The sequence below is a fragment of the Rhincodon typus genome, chromosome 3 (assembly GCF_021869965.1).
Source record: "Rhincodon typus isolate 14 chromosome 3, sRhiTyp1.1, whole genome shotgun sequence".
NCBI lineage: Eukaryota > Metazoa > Chordata > Chondrichthyes > Orectolobiformes > Rhincodontidae > Rhincodon > Rhincodon typus.
In genome coordinates, this window is record NC_063334.1 from 58,383,532 (window position 1) to 58,401,602 (window position 18,071).

At 39.0% G+C, this 18,071-nt stretch overlaps 1 protein-coding gene across 3 annotated transcripts in view; it reads right to left on the reverse strand.

Moving 5' to 3' along the window:
- Positions 1-14,345, reverse strand: part of LOC109938207 (transducin-like enhancer protein 4) — a 195,219-nt gene extending 180,874 nt beyond the window's left edge. For all 3 annotated transcript variants that reach the window (XM_048595205.1, XM_048595204.1, XM_048595206.1), the window contains exons 1-4: positions 13,778-14,345; positions 13,409-13,506; positions 12,070-12,133; positions 11,897-11,941 (exon numbers count right to left, since the gene is read on the reverse strand). In XM_048595205.1, the coding sequence (XP_048451162.1) occupies positions 11,897-11,941; positions 12,070-12,133; positions 13,409-13,506; positions 13,778-13,801 (231 nt within the window). In that variant the 5' untranslated portion in view covers positions 13,802-14,345. The remainder of the gene's footprint in view (positions 1-11,896; positions 11,942-12,069; positions 12,134-13,408; positions 13,507-13,777) is intronic.
- Positions 14,346-18,071: the final 3,726 nt, after the last annotated feature.

Consider the following 18,071-nt stretch of genomic DNA (forward strand, 5'->3'; position numbering starts at 1 on the left):
ATCCCTCTTCTATCCGCCTCCCACTCTCTCCCTATTTATTTCAAAACCCCCTTCCCCTCCCCCTTTTCTGATGAAGGGTCTAGGCCCGAAACGTCAGCCTCTCTGCTCCTATGATGCTGCTTGGCCTGCTGTGTTCATCCAGCCTTGCACCTTGTTGTCTCGGATTCTCCAGCATCTGCAGTTCCTACTATCTTAGACCTTCTGCTATTTTCAGATTGCAGGCCCGTTTTGGAAGTCAACATGTTTCACACTAGCTCAGAGATGTGGTGAATCATTGAGCAACCATGGTTTTGAATTAGAAACCCTATGAAAAGGTATTGCCGATCTCACACGCCATAATGAAATCCTAAGTGTCTATTTTGTAAGTTCAAATACAGTAATTGATGTTTGAAAGGGTACACGACCATTAACTTGAACAGCATTTTGAAAGTGCAAATGTCTTCAGATGCTTTAGAGTATTGTGCATTATTTGCAGGATAGTGAAATTCAAGTCTGATTGTATTTATGTCCTTTAGCTTCAATGTTTTCCTTTAAGTTCAGACATCAGTATAGCTGTTTCAAAGCAGTGATAGATGGCTTACTATGTTCAAATGTTTTAAAGCTATCCAGCTATACGGGGTGTCGTGGTGTAGTTTTTCAAAGGAATTTCATTGTTAATGCTTGGCTGATTTCCAAACCAAGAAATTAAACCACCTCTGTTGAGCTGAGTTAAACAGTTGATCAATGAAATCCCATTATGAATGCTTAGCTGGGTGCAAAATTCAATAATGGATTCTGCTTATCATGAATTGTAGACATAGCTATCACAGCAAATGTAACAGTTGTCATTTCAACAGATCCACGAGCTGTTAATTAAGAGGGTTTACAAGTGAACTTTGTTTGTTTTGACAGATTGGTGAGCTTCTTAATACTACTATAGGGCTCCTGATTTCTGTTTAGAGTAGTTTTGGTTTTATGGAAGAGGAAGGGTGTTTGCTGGTGAGAGGTATAAATATAAATATAAATATAAACATACAGGATGTAGAAGACAAAAGGAGAACTGAGTCTGCAAATAGGGATGGGCCTTTTAAACAGGTCACTTCATCATCAGCCTGCCTCCATCTCCACCTTGTGCATACTTACAGAGGAGCCATGCCACTCTCGACCTTCTCTGCCACAAAGTATAGGTGAATACAGCATGAGCAAATGTGCCAAATCACAAGACAAGTAAACCTTTAACTCCTAATTTCCTCCTCCAAAATGAAAACCAAGTCTCTCAATTTTCCTTTAAGTGGGCATAAAAGATCCCATGACATTAATTTGAAACAGCAGAATTATCCTGGTCAATATTTATCATTTAATCAACATCATAAGGACAAATTATTTGGCCATGATCACATTGTGAAGGCTTCCTCTCACAACACGACTGTTGTGATTTCTACCTAACAACAGCAATTATACTTTGGCAGAACTTCACCAGTTTTAAAAGGAGGTCTGGTATCATGAGAAGCACCATATAAATACGGAACTTCCTTTTCCTTTCTTAAGCTTGAATTTTACCGCTCTGGCCTATTCCTTAATCTCACATGTTTACATGCAGAAATATACACTTCAGCTGGATTCATTACAAAAAGTAAAAATAGCTGCTGCAATTTTGTTATGTCCAATCTGTTTATTGAACTAACCTTGGAAGCTTGATAACTTAAATCGTTATCAGCCTTTTAAAATACAATTGGGCTCAGAACACGACCTGTGGAACTCCTGCAGAGATGTCCTGGACTTGAGATGCCTGACCTCCAACAACCACAACCATCTTCCTGTGTGTTAGTTATGATTCCAACCAGTAGAGAATTTTCCCCCATTCTCATGGACTCACTTTTGGTAGGGCTCCTTGATACCACACCCAGTCAAATGCAGCCTTCCTGTTACTGGCAGTCACTCTCACCTCAAATCTGGAATTCAGCATTTTTGTCCATGTTTGCAACAAGGCTGTAATGAAGTCAGGAGCTGAGTGGCCTTGCCAGAACCCAATCTAGACATCAGTAAGCTAAGCAAGTGCTGTTTGATAGCACTACTAGTGACACTTTCTGGATAACAGGAGTAGAACGATAGGGTTTGGCCAGGTTGGATCTGTCCTCCATTTTGTGGAGGACACATGTGATTAATCTTCCATATTGTCAGGCAAATGCCGGTGCTGTAGCTGTACTGGAACAGCTTAGCTAGGAGTGTGAAGAGTTCTGGAGAAGAAACCTTCTGTTCTATTGCCACAACGTTCTCAGGCTCACTGCCTTTGCAGTATCCAGTGTCTTAAACCATTTTGTGAACCACATGAATCAAATTGGCTGAAGACTGGCACCTGCAATGCTAGGATTGCTGAGACCGAGATGGATCATTCACTTGGCACTTCTGACTGAAAACTGCTGTGGATGTTTCAGCCTTACTTTTTATGATAATGTGATATGGCGGTGGTCTTGGCTTTGGAAGATCTGCAAGAAACCTCATAGAATTTCTGCAGAGCATCTTCTAAAATGGTACACACAGTGCTACAGTGTGTCAGGGCTGCACATATGGTACAATATGAATGATATTGCACAGTTGTTCATAGACTAGAACATTTGGCACACTACCATATCATGGATGCATTTACTCAATGATCTCACAGCCAGGAGGAAGGCATTTACCAGGATATTGCCTGGACTGGAAAGTTTCAGTTACGAAGGGAGATTGGATAGACCGCAGTTGTTTTCCTTAGAGAAGAGGCGACTGGGTGGAGATGGTGGTGGTGGTGGTTGGGGGTGGGGGCAACACAAATGCATAAAATTATGAAGAGCATAAATAGGGCAGATGAGAAAAAACGTTTCCCCTCGGTGGAGGGATCAATGACCAGGGGCAGAGTTTTAAGGTAAGGGACAGGGGATTAGAGGGGATGTGAAGAAAAAAAAAGTACTCAGAGGGTGGTGGGGTAATCTGGAACTAACTGCTTGTCAGGGTGGTAGAGGCAGAAACCCTCAAAACATTCAGGAAATATTTAGCTGTGCACTTGCAATTTTAAGGCATACAAGGCTATGGGCCATGTGCTGGAAAACAGGATTAGATCATCTAGGTTTTGAGGAAGGGTCACCAGACTCAAAACGTTAACTCTGATTTCTCTTCTCAGATGCTGCCAGACCTGCTATGCTTTTCCAGCAACTTCTGTTTTTGTTCCTGATTTACAGCATTCACAGTTCTTTCAGTCTTTATTTAGTTTAGCCAGGTGCTTGTTTTTGATCAGCTCAGACTCTATGATCCTACATGAGAGGTAAAAGTGGCAGTGACTATCTTATCAAATAAAAAGAAAGACTTGGATTTATGTAATGTTCATCACAGTATCCCTTACAGCCAAAGAAATACTTTTAAAATGCAGTCACTGTGATAATTTTGTTGTCATGAAGGAGCCTTGCAGAAAGCACATTTCAGTTTCTTACTTATATTTAGTGCCAAATCTCTTCTCTGTCCTGGTCAAACAGCTACCAGTACATACTGAGGATGATCACATGATCCTATGGCTCCTAGCTTGCAGTCTGGGCACTTACTCACTTTGTCAGTAATTGGAGACTGCTAGCTTTTATGTCTTGTATTGCTTTTCAGCACAGAGGAGGAGGAGACAGGAAGCTTGTCACAGCGGGGAACACAGAACAGTAAAGAGATGGACACGTTGCTGTACAACATCAGACTACATCAAAGCCTACCTGTAGCAAGTGCCAGCAGCCTATACAGCAAACACACTGCATATGCTTCAAAGTGAATGGCTACGTGTGAAAGTTAAAGGACAACAGTCCTCAATGGGATCAAGAGGGGCTACAGTCAGTCAAGTGGTACCTTCACAGACAGTCAAGGGGCTTGTTCAATTCTAGATCAGTGACTGGCCATGCTAAGGTAGGCATTGGTCTATCAGAGTCTGGAGATCAATGTCCTTGCTTGCTGGGGACTGGGCCATGGTCAGTCCTGCAAGTTGTCCAGAGATTACAGATAGGTCACTCAGGGTACAGTGGGGCCATCAATCCAGGGGTGGGTCAATATTTCCTGCAAAGAACCAAGGGGAAGGTTTCAGCAAAATAGAAATGGAAGGAAGAGCTGTCAGTGGTGATGCAGGAGAAGGAAGGGTGGCAAGGTAATCCCCAGTGAGTGAGTAGGAAGTGCAGAGGGCAAGAAGATTTAGTAGTTTGGTGGATGAGACGGGTTAGAACCATTGATTGGACATAATACATGCAATTAAGCAAGTTGTATTCCATGAATCCTGGTACAATTATGTGCACTGTAGTGAAAATAGAGTGAGTGATGGTCCTAGGAGTGTGATGTAGAATAGAAAAGATAGTGACACTTACCCTTGCGAAGTGCAGAGAAACACGGACTTTCTTCCTGTGCTAATAACCCAGGCTGCTGTGTGTCCCCAGCCCAGCTGTGGCTCGTGGCATGACTCCTTTGTTGACCGGCAGGAAAATAAATAGCCCTCCTTTGCACAACTCCACTCACCAGATCCCTGTCTCTGAAGCCAGGTGTGAGGTCACCTTTCTGGATCATGTCCTCAGCGATAATGAGTAAATTCCACAGTATAATGTGCAATGCCTGGCTTGCAGCATTTAAAATGGTATGCAACTAGGTTTCATTTACGACGCCAGCAGTGTGAATGCTGGAAGGTTCCGGCAGTGGCAAGCACTTCTACATCTGCCACACAACTGCACAAGGAGGGCGCCAAAGAGCTGAGGTGAATAATTAACAAGGTGCAGTGTAAAAAGATTTACTGAGAAAAGTCACCGCAACAGATGGTGGACCAGGTGCCATGAACCTCAATTATTAACTAACTCAAGTGGGACTTTTTTAAATGACTGGCAAAGGAACCCAATACAATATGATGGGGAAAATTACACAGATGGGGGCAGCACTGTAGCTCAGTGGTTAGCACTGCTGCTCTCACAGCACCAGGTTCGATTCCATCTGTGAGCAACTGTCTGCGTGGAGTTTGCACATTCTCCCCTTGTCTGTGTAGGTTTCATCCAGGTGCCCTGGTTTCCTCCCACAGTCCGAAGATGTGCAGGTTAGGTGGATTAGGGAAATGCAGGGTTACAGGGATAGGGTGCGGAGCTGGGTCTGGATGGGACGCTCTTCGGAGTATCAGCGTGGACTCAATGGGCCAAATAGACTACTTCCACTCTGTAGGGATTCTATAATGATCTGGAAATGCACTGCTAAAAAGGGCTATGAAAGATGATTTAATAATTATGTTTAGGAGAAATTGGATAATTACTTAAAAAGGAAAAGAGCTTGAAAAGGAAAAGAAAATGGTGGAATCTGGAGAAGGTGCAGGGGAGTGAGGCTAGCTGATTTGGTAGTTCTTTCAAAGGTACAAATCATGTTGGGTCAAATGACTTCCATTTGGGTTGCTTTAGACATTTTTCGACTTTCACTGATGATGATGTTTAAATTCACACCATCCTGAATGCAAACTCTGAAAAAAAAGTCCTATTGTGCATAGAATTTCAATATTCAACACAAATAGTAATAGAAATTGACATTATAACAATTCTATTAGGAAACACGCTGGAATAGGGGACTGAGAGTCAATTAGAACATTAGACATAGCTGAGTGCTTTAAATCAACGCAAGGCCCCTATTTGGCTTTAGAAAATGCTGCAACATTCATTACAATCATTAGTGGACAGAATCCAATAGTGCAAAGGGCCATTAAAAATCTCCAGCTGGTGTTTCTTTTGATTCAATAGGCTAATTTTAGGATTGAATGTTGCAATCTAATACCTACTCTTTTAGACAACTGGTTTGTTAAATTCATATTAAATATATATATTACAACAACAAATGTCCTTTAAAATCATATCTACACAGTAAATCTCACAAAGCACCAATTAATTGGATAAGACCATTCTAAAATAAATTGATATCTATGCTATTTACAAGCTATTGTACATTCAATACCTGCCTACAATCTCCAAAATAGGTTTAAAGAAAATGTAGTGACAACTGGACTAAAGTACAGACTTACAAAATGTTTCCTTTCAATTCAAATAGAATTGATCAGAAATAAAATAGAATCCACTTGATACTTAGTGCAAGTCAATAGATGTCTTATTGAGTCCTTAAGAATACATTCCATTAAAACTTTAGTCACTTAAAAAGGTGCTCTGAAGCCTCGAATTCACTTATTTGCACATTAACTTCATCCTCTATCCAGCAAGTAGTCTATTCTTGTTGCCACACATGGCTTTTTATCTGCTCTGGACAGCATATTCTCGAACAGATGAAGTAGACGCCAATTGATTTGCTGTCGACCATGGTAAATTAATAGCAACAAATTGCTGAGAGCCCCTGTCTCGCTGCTCCACCATGCTTCAGCAGTTTTGCTTTATTTGCTTCATGATGGGCAGCAGCCAAGCCTCTTCAAGTCAATTTCTTCTTAACAACCTGCAATACTTCTCAGTAGTGAAAATAGAGCCGTCGCTTGTAAGCCAGAAATCAATACTGCTATTGCCCTTAGAAAATGCTAAACAAGCAGTATTGACAATCCACTTGGTGCTGGAGGGTATCGGATATAATGCAAATCTATATTCTTCTCCTTCTTGTAGTCGCTGTACTTCACTAAAAGGTTTCTAATGTTATTTATCATCATTTCCTATCGACTACTGCAGTTATGATTTTGAGATTCAATCAATGGGCCAAGCCCTTAAATTTGTATTTAATTGTTTTGAACAACAATCACATTTTTATTGCACATTGCTCACACTAGAGATCTACTCTGCCAAAAATCCTTACAACAGAAAGCTTCTGATTGATATCAAAGTGGAAACAATAAAGGGCTGCAAAGAAAACAAGCTGTCATCATCCATGTAATGTTTCCTTTATGTCCTTAGCTTTCTAATCCACATATGTAGTCACTTCCAAAACTGACCAGTTTTTCTCAAGACACCAAATTCAGAATAATTTTTAGTCTTATAGAGTGAAAATAATTATCCACAAACACAAAGTAGACAATTGCACCAGCACTTCAGCTGCCAGCAATACAAATTTTCAACACAAATCAGTTATTATATGCATAAGAGCAATTGCAAGATTGAAATCGAATACTGCGGCTCAGGTATCTGTTATAAACCACTTAATCAGCACTCTTGCTGCTTATGATGTCATCTGAACCCCCAGATTAGATTAACCATAATCATTTTCAGTGTTATTCTGTGTACTCTGTCATGCATAACATTGAGATACATACAGATTAATAGCTTTAATCTTAACAGAAAGTGAAGATTGTTAAAATAAGCTTTATTATAATTGATTGATAGAATCGTAAAGTGTGACTGTAAGCAATCCGATATCAATTCCTGTTGCATAAAATCAAGTACAGAAATTGACCAGAAAATCAGAGACTACCTAAGTCTTAGACTGCTGGCAGGTTCAATTAAATTCCTCAGATCAGTTGCATTTTGAATTTTCATCTCACGTGCTTCAATACTTCATACAGCATATGAAATGCTAAAAACAGAATGCAGGACGTGTTAGAAGTAGATCAGCAACATATTGATTATATAGAATCTAGAATTTCACTTAAGCCTATGAAAATTTACACTTAAGTATTAACTATTCACTGCAAGTTTTCTACGCAGTATAAGTGGGCTTTGAAATCTGAATGACAACAGAAATATGTCCAGATCATCTTCAAACAAAATAGCTACAGGCTCTGTACTTAAAAGAACAGAAAAAGAATGATACCTTAGTTATTTAGATTTTAAAGAGGTGTACCAGGTGGAAAAGGTTTAAAACAGCTGTAATCTCTTACCTCTTTAAATATTATTTATATATTTATAATATTAGCATTAGTTACTTATTTTAACTAGGGTATACCATTTAAAATAGATTTCAGAATTAATGGTATTTCAACTTGCATAGTATACCTACATCCTGAATAAATGCAGGAACTTACACCATCACCATAGTCAATATCTCATTACAACAGCACTACTGGTAGCTATTGTACAGTCAGTTACAGTGAAACTTACTATGTTTAAATACAAAATTAGATTACTTTTAAAATAGCAAGCATATTACATTGACTTTTACATCTAAAATTGGCACTAAGTTTGAATGAATATGATTTTGAAATATTTATCATATTCCCCACAATTTTCAATACATTAAATGCGAAACAAAATCATTGAAAAATACATTAATAACAAAGCAAAACTCAAGTCATGTTGCAATTCTCTCTGAAGGAGTGTATTCTTAAATATCTCACTCCAATCATTTCCTTGAAAGGAAACGCAAAAGGAATGAGAACCAAACAGAATGCACAATAAAATTTAAGAAGAAAATCAACATTATGGTGTGACTGGTGCAATAGCATTACTTCTGATATTTGCTAATTCCATCACAACATCATTGCAATCATCATGCTATATGGTAATGCAATTAGGTTCAGAATACCTTAAATGAACCTTTAAGTGGATGGTGGGGAACAATAATCTACGCATCTAAAATGTGCAGGTTACCACATACTGTGATACATCTAGAACTCGAGAGAGTCACCCTGGAACTCCAGTGATACAAGTCTGATAAGTGAATTAGTCCATACTGATTTCAAAACAAGGCACAAATGCAAAACAGATCAATGCAGCAGAAATATTGTCTATTTCCCAACAAAGGAGAAGTCATTGAAAATATCTGGAAGATAATACAAAACATTTTGCTGAAAGGTTGGAAGCAAAATCAGAATGTAAGTAATGGCTTGTAAGATTTCCACAGTGTGCATGTATACACATATGCATGTGTATATACAGATACAATTTTCTGACAAGCTGCTTGTTATGAATATATACACCTGATCAGGAAAACCCATTTTCTAAAAAAAAAGATGCTTTATTCCTGAAGGTCATGTAAGCAAGAAAGAGAAATTTAAAAATATTCAAAATCACAGTATATTAAAGAACTGGAAGCCACCAGCATTTCTGATCATTATACAATGAGTAAATAGTTAAGGGTATATTAATATTTTTTTGTTCAGAATTGAATTATATGAATGTAGGAAACCACAAGACCCACAAATAAATTTTTCTGAAGAAGGGTCTAGACCTGAAACATCAGCTTTCCTGCTCCTCTGATGCTGCTTGGCCTCCTGTGTTCATCCAGCTCTACAACTCGTTAACCCACAAATAACATTTTTATAACTATAAATCCTTCGGAATACTATATATTTGCAATAGGCAAACCCTAACCAATACTGAATATTTCACTTAGTTCACATACTCCATGGTGGACAAGGTCACATGAACCACTGAGGACATTAATTTTAAATTACACCAAGTAGATGATAATAAACCAAAATCAGTGATATCATCATTATTCGACTGTCTGCATTTCATGTTCAGCAAAGCAATGGCTGTTTGGAAGCAGAGTGTACATTTTCCAATTATGCTACAGTGCAAATATATCCAGGTAATTTGCACAAACTGCAGATACAGACGTTCACTAGTTTTACAAGCTGTGTTACAATCTTGTTGTGTACATTTTTTTAAAAAGCTGCAATTGTTTAATTTTCTTTATTTAGCATTAACATTCCATTTCACTTAAAATAAAACTACTTCTCATGGCCAAGCCTTGAAACTAGCTATTATTTTCCCCTTCAAGAGTGTGCAAACAAATAAAGACTAAGCCTACGTATTTGATTCTTACATGTAGCAAATACAGGATAAAAAAGTATTCTAAAATAATCCTTTTAATCTCAGAGTTATTTACAAAAATAAGATATTTCCTCTTCTCCAAACTTTTTCTTCATTTAATTTTACCATTTCACAGGACTCCTAGTCCTTGAGAGAAAAATTTAAAAAGCAGCAGACTAGTGAATCAGCTTCATAAATAGAGTTGAACTGAATAGGGAACTGCATGCTCATCCCACAGCTGTGTATAAAAATCAATCAATCTCACCTAAAATAAAAGACAGCTACATTCTAACTTAAGCTGCTACATGTGAATACCATAATTGATATTAAAATGTAAAATGTAAATTGTCTTGATATTTTTAAAACTATCAGCATACTTTATTTTAAAGATAATGCTTTACTCAAAGACGCTTATATCCCCACCATGTTCTCATTTGAATACAAGCCCTCTTACCCTCCCCTTAGGCAATCAAAGCAGATGTCTTTTTAGAAATTATCCTCCAGAGATTGTAAGGTGGACTTCTCAAAACTCATTTACTTCCTCACATGGGAATTCATAAACTGCAAACTGCTCAATTTCACCCAAGTTAAAAAGGTGTTCTTTAACCTGAACTAATGACCAGTATGCAAGAAGCACCAATTTGATCCTCATTACTGCCCCTTATCAAGGCTCATTTGCTGTATGATTTTTGAAACTAAGCGCCAATATTTCCTGATTAGACCATAATCCAAGTGGTGTCAAGGGACCAGTAGAGGGGGTCTTATTCTAATAATGCCTTCTTCTAGACGACAGTGCAGTCTGAAAACCTATCAAATTACTCTGCTCCTTTGTTGATCTATATTTTCCACTTCCTGCTCACAGTATCCAAAAGAATAAATGGGTGGCCACTTAAAAAAATTTTAAAGAGTGTTGGTATTGATTTATATGATCACCCTTCATATACTGTATTTTAAAAAATCATAAAAGATTATTCCATACATTTTAAAATTCATAATGACTTCGGGCAATTTTTCATACACACTCTTCAAAACTCATTCTTATTTTATATGTTTTGAAGGGAGCAAAAAAAGATAGTATGTGCAACTGTGAGGTAGTACATCATTATCCACCTCATTACTTACAAATCAACAAAAGCACCAATCCTGCAATATAGATACCGTTTCCCAACCACAAAAGCATCATCCTCTTGGATTTTCAGCTTTCCCAAAGAACACGCACAGCTTTATTTACAAATACATTGTAAGGACAGAGTCACAGAGAACAAATCTACACCAAGCATCCCACTTTAAGCAATAATGCACGGAAGATCCCTCAAAGGTGATGGGGAAATTATGCTAATCATTTTACAAATGATAACAGAATTCACATTTCACAAGCAGGATATCCCATTATTTTACAGAAACATCTTAAATGGAGTTACACAAAAAATACCTTTCTTTGCTTGATTTATGCACCTGTTCCTGTGACTCAGAGTGGAATTATCAATCATGCTGACAAGGACAGTACATCAGTGCACTGCCATCGCACTTTCACAAGGGTGAAAGATTTATTACTCCAAACACAGGCAAACAATCAATGAGTGTTTTTAAAATCATGTCAAAAGGATATGAGACTGTGGTCAACACTTAGATTTTGGGGCTCAATTTCAAGTAATAACAATGCACGGCATGGTTTGTACTATCTAAAATTCTGAATAGTTAAGTACCATTGTTGAGATAGGTTTAAAATAGCCAGTGTCAACAGAAAAGTCCTGAACTGGAAGCTTCTGATACCATCACAATCTTACAAATTTCAGCTACCATGTTTGCATTTTAAACCTCCTGACTCTCAAATGACAAAGAAAAAAATGTTAGTTTGCTAATAGTTTGAATGTTAGAAGTTATTTTCATGCTAAAGACATTGTTCAAATGTGATTCTCACAGCTGTTCAAAACACGACACATACGTCACGTGGAATAAACTTCAGTAACAAGATGTGTTCCACTATCATGATTTTGGTTTATTAAACAATGAGGCAGGTAGTACTATATAAGTACATCTTCCTTAAGGAGTTCAATAATCCTGTAAAGTTCTGCCATTTTCAGCAATGAACTCTCAATTTCTCCTCTTCAAAATCTTATGACACATTTGAGTAAATCTATTTCAATTGCTCAATGTCACATTTTCGAATAACAGCCTATCCCCCAAATAAATATTTATCGAAAATGAAAGATTCTTACCTGCTTGTGCATTTCTATATTCAGACCATAAGACATTTCATAATACTGTGAAAAGAACATAAGATATTATTCGTCAAGCCATCTTGATTTTAGCATTCACAATCACAAAAACTGAAAAATATGGTGAATTAGCAACATCTGCAATTATAAAAAAAAGTCATGTTTAAACTTACCATGACATAATGGCGTTGCATTTCAGTCTTTTCACTGGCTAGCTTTTCACATTCCAATTTCAAACTGTTTAAATAAAGAAAAATTGTTCAAGACGCTATCTGGACATTTCATAGAGTGCGCTGCAGGCTACTCTTTGCGTAAACGATCTTACCCGGATGATTAGAAGTGTTGGCTTACCAAGTCAGGGTGCACTTAATTAGAACTGTACCATGTTTTGTTGTTCTAGAAATGATTTATGACGCCAACTCTGTGTACATGCCAAATGTGACAGTATGTATTCTAAGACTGATTTTAATAAGTACAAGTAGAATCCCAAACCTGCCATGCAAACATGACAAATGCGTCAACGTTATTTCTTTCAATAGACTCAATTCATTAGAACCGAAAAGGAAACCATTATTTAACGATTAAAAATACCAACTCAATTGGTACAAAAATACAGGGGTTCTGAAGAAAGCAATACTTGGTCCACGACTAACAATGCCAAATTGTGTAATTTACAAAGTTTACACTTTCTGTAAAAACAAAAGCAAAACAGGATCGCTACATTTGAAAAGACAAAACGCGCCGTACCTCAAAAAGTATGTAAATACAACTATGGAAAAGCGATTTTAAAAAGTGATGCAGCATATTTTTCAAACAAAAATGAATCGAAGTTGCAGATCTGCCGAGCTGCACACAACAGTGTTTTAATGCAGCTTTGGGGGCGTTCCAATCATAAAGATGTGATTGTTTTACACTTTGTAGCCTCGACATGTCAGCCGAAAGAAGTGCAATCTCTCAGAGGATATTGCTCCTTCACCGACACATCACATGAAAGAGAAAATGTGAACGCGAATGAAAGGAAATCAGAACACTGTGATTTAAAAATAATATCGAAACGTTGAATGCATGGAGGACAGCGATGACCCGAGCCCGGAGTCCCTCACAACCGTTCGAATCACTTGTTTTTAAAACATTTCGGAAGAAATTCAACAGAATGTAACGATTCAATTGAAGCAAGTAACCTTAGTACCCCATTGTATTGATGTTAAAAATCTGTCTTCACTTCATTTCCAACACGACAAATAGTCCGAACTTTGCACTCATACACCATCCAAACAGTAGTAACCTAGAGAACATTTCCCTTCAGACTGTTAAATAGGAGGAAATAGAAGCTTACATGCAAAACACCAAGTGTGGACAGTATATACCATAACCCTATCCCTGCGAAAGGAAGACGACAAGAAAAGGACGTTTTAAATACCCTCACCCCATTTGTAGAATTGCACTTAGCCTGTACTTCCAGAAACATTAATGTTGCCAGGTTTTCTTTACATAAAAAGCTATTCTATCTACCTGTGATACTGCGCCTGCAAAAACTGAAATTCTTCTTTGATGCGATCACACGATTCGGAGATGGTGAATTTAAAGGGCTGTGCGGGTTGGTGAGGCGCCTAGAAATAGAAAGAAATAAAGCATCAGTACCGAGACAAGTCGTTCCGCCAATCCCATCAATTTGCTATTCCTTCACGTTATTGACAAAGCGAACGGAAACACTGCACCTTGCACGTCTCCAAATATTTACTGAAAGACTATAATTAAAGGCGTGTTGAGAGAAAGCTAAAGCTCGCGTTGTGATTGTCCGTGTATGATGTTTGGGGAAGAGGAGGGAGATAAAATAAAACAAAAACACAACACACAAATGCAACACACGAACACACTCACGGGATGTCTGGCTTGCGGATACATCTCGCTGGGATTTTTGCACCAAAAGCCTTCTCGGTCGATCAGGTCAGTATTAGTGTCATTTAAGTTCCTTAATTTAAAAAGTCACCAAGTTGTAGGCGATCCGGTGGAAAGCAATGATCTCCCCCTCTCTTTAAATCTCTCCGATCCCCCCAGAAAGCGAATGAAACAAACAGAAAAAAAGTGGAGCATCGGGATGAAGACTGCAGATTCTCCGGGAGATTTCCTCCGATCCGGGATCCTGCTATGCCGGGCAGCGACTCGAAGCTGCCTCACAGCATCAGTGAGTCCGGACTGGCCGTGGGAGAGGGACAAGGAGGCTGGGCTGCAGGCGGAGTGGCCGCGGCGGCGGCAGCAACAGCAGCAGCTTCTTCCCTGCCCTTCATCCGATAACAGACCGAAGTAATGACTCGTGTTTACCAAATTTAGAAGCGCCGTGTCATTAACATTCTTACAGATTCACACCCCGGTCAACTTCACTTCAGCGAGGGAAAGAGGAGGTACAGGGGATGAGATACTTCACCCGGTGCCGAGAGGAGCAGAGAGGGGCTAGGGGTAGGGAGCCGTGTACAGATGGACCCTGGGACATGTAGTCCACTCGTCCGTTGCTCCGAGCTGCAGACTACGGACTACCCGCCCCGTTCTAACTACAATTCCCATTAGGCCATACGGCACAAATCCTGCCCCGACCGCTGCCGTTTTGATCTGCGGCCCAATGGCGAGCGGTGCCTCTCTTTCCATCACTCACCCCGTTGCGCGTCCGTTTCTACACATCCGCCAATCGGCGGGCAGGAGCGTGTTGGCCATGCCCTCTCGTTCTCCAGTGCTGGCCAATAACGAACGATCCCGGTTGGTGTTCCCCACGTGGGGTGGTGACGATGGGCTAGTGAATGGACCAATGAGAGTGAGTAAAAAGTGCACGGCTGACGCCTGGCGGCGTAGAGTGCGTTGCCGTTCGCTGGGTGCTCAGGCTCTTTTTTAACCCTCCAGCGCAAGCGGAAAGTTGGGAAAAAAAGAGGAAACATTTGTTCATCTGTCAATCAAAGTAACGTGGGCTCTGCCGGCGTTAGGTGAAATGAGAGTGTTTTCCTCTCATGCTTTATTCCATCCGAACGCTGTCTGCAATGTTGGTTAATTAGGGTCGAATGTCTCTTTGCAAAATACTCGAGCAATCTGTCATTACAGAGAGGGTTGGGGACCCCCAAGGCTCCGTAAAGGTGAGCAAGGAGATGGAGGCGGGAGGTGTGGAGGAGCACTTGGCTTGCACCTCCAGAATTTGACATGTTTTAACTTTGGATAACAAAACCCAATTCAAAAGCAAGCATGTCGAAAATTATGCCTCACCACATTAACGCTTTCACTCCTTCCTCAGGAAAACAGTGCTTTCTTTTTATTGATTCATTTTCACCCAGAGCGATTCTGGAAAGGAAATGGTTGATACCCAAAAGATAATTTTAGAGTTTTTTTTTAGCTACTTTCTGTATAGAAGCGCTTGCGACTGCTGTGATGCTAATGTTTCTTTGGAAGGCAGAAACGGAGACATTATAAACTTGTAGCGATTCGATCCATCACTATGGCCGACATTCAAAACACAACTAGAACAAATAAGTAATATGTGACCACTATACAAGACGCTGGCTAAATCGTTGCGTTAGATCTGAATTTTAATTAAAAGGGGCGCAAATATAATGTCATTGAAATAATATCCTTTACAGCTAATTCAGTTTTCCTCCCATTAGAGCTCTCTGGTAAAGTTCAAAAATTGATTTGGTGGCAAGATTGGGAGCAGCGGAGACGGCCGATGGAGTGGTGTTCTCGTCATTTGTACAGTTTTTATTGTAACGCTATGTTTTCCTTCCGGCAAAAGATTTCAAAACGTAATAGCCTTCCCTTGATAACAAAGTGCTTCTGTTTTATGTTGTGAGATATTGTTTCCTTTTGTTCTTGCCATTTTCTGTTTACATTCTTATCAGCCCATCTTTTGATTAAATGATTCTGGGAGGAGTTTCAGTTTAAAAACAGTGTAGTTGTGTTGGTGTCAATTTTCAGTTGTTTGATTTACATATTTCTGCTAACATTATAAGTGGAATAAATGCTCCATAATGCCCATGAAACTTAACTGGCCCACGTTCCAAACAGGAAATATGACACAATATTTTAAGTCTCTTCTGAATGAATGATATAGAAGACACATCATTAAGAGAGTTGTATAAGATTTGGCAATTACATTGGGAGCAGTAAATACTTAGAAGTGACTAAAGCACAACGATCGTTACCACAGTCAAGTTTTACACCGACTAAGCATTTGGTTTCAATGTAGGCTATCCAGAGTATTCTAAAATTGCTTTGTTAAAGCGATTGAGTTTTTCACTCCCTTGTCATTATGTAACCAGCAAGGCATTAATTATTGAGGACATTAAGATTTATGATGAACTTTCACAATAAAGAAAGACATTAACTAAAATCCCAAAATCTGCCCACCCCTTCCGGGTTTTTTAATTGCTAAAAGGTGTATATCTCGTCCGCAACCTGTCTATTTCATTCAAACTTGTAATTCTTCATCATAAACTGTGACTACAAGACGGAAGAAATTTATCACCACCGTTTAAAACAGTAATTAAAACTGTACCTTTCAAATAGCTGTAGGCATTATTCACAATGAGTTCACAGTTAATGTATTGGGGTCTTTATTTTTGTACTGGATATGTCTAAATTCTAATCACAAGTATTTGGATTCTATTAGAAATCAGTTGTTAATATCCCCGTTTACCGGCGGAAAATGGTTCAAAATGAGCCTCTTATTTTCGTCCAGTGGTCTAAAGACGGCAAAATAACGTTTGACAAGATTGTCTGAAACAGGCGTGAGGATCCTTGCATATGCCAATAAGGAGGCAAATACCAAATTTAAATCAGCACGGAGAAATTGAATAACGGTTACACTGGTACTACTCCCTTCAGGTTTTTCAGGTCGCTGAGGCGGCCGCCAACAAAAGATAGGATGTTGCTTTTAACTTCACATGGAACTAGGAGAAGCACGACTGTCCCTGTCATGGTGCACGGTGCATTTGCATGGATAATTCTGGAGTCGATTACGGATCCTGGAGAATTTCTACCCAATTGAATATCCTCGCACTTCTGTATGCAAGATGAATTTAGATTATAGGATCAACTGTGTTTGGAAGCATGATGAATAATGTAACATTAAGTTTAGATAGTCTGATATGAATTAGTTTTCCGGATTCTCTTATTCTTAGTAACAAGATTGAAAATGAAGTACATTTTAAAATCAATGGTTTCTGCAGTTCGTGTTGAGGTAACTGCGAAAAATTGTGCGGGGGTTGTTGCGAAAATTCGTTAAGACGAGAAACACAAGGTGTACGGGTAGTGAGTTAACAGTTCGTTTCAAAATAGAAAGGTAAATAAGCCAAAGTGTGAAAGGGAGGGGGGCGGGTTCCTTCCTTATAGAATCTCTCTGTTCTGCGATATTTCTTAAGATTTATTATGGCCTCGTCCTTTCTAATTTTTGTTTCCTTTTAATGCTTCCTGGCGTGTTCCAAAATTCAGCATTGTTATCAGGTCCAAACATATTCTTCCATCTGTAGATTCCGCATTTGAATGTAACCTGCAGAGGTGGGGAGGACATTTATATTCTCCAAGAGTTGTAAGGCTTCTAAAAGTATTTCGTCAGTTTAACCCAGCCTTAAGTAAAAGTCCCACTGCCCACCATTGTTTAACATTAAGAACCAATATTCTGATGCATCAAGAACAGACGTTGAGAAGTTCACCTTAAATATTAATTTTGGAAAGGACACCAGCTTGAGATAGAAGTGCAAAATTATTTATTGGTCCAAAAAATTTTAGGGTTGGAATTAAGATGCTATTTAGTTGAAATGAAGAGAGATTGAACTGGGAGGTGAGCACTAGGTTAGTGATCTTGTACAAGCAGAGAAGTTGGAAGTGGAGTTGAAGTGGACAGATAGATTGAGAAGGTCATTTTTGAGAGAGCAGGTCAGTAAAGTTGGCAGAAAATGAGGTCAAAGAAGTTGTGTGTGTGGATGTTCAAACAGGTCTGTACTTTGAATAACCCAACATATGGAAACTCCAAATGTTTGAAGCCTTCACCTCCAGCCCAGTTCATATGCTGCAGACCTTGTCAGAAAGAACAAACTCTAAGATCCTCTGGACTCACCAAATAAAGGCCAGATTCTATTAGAATAGTAGAGATAACACAATGTGGAGCTGGAGGAGCACAGCAGGCCAGGCAGCATCAGGG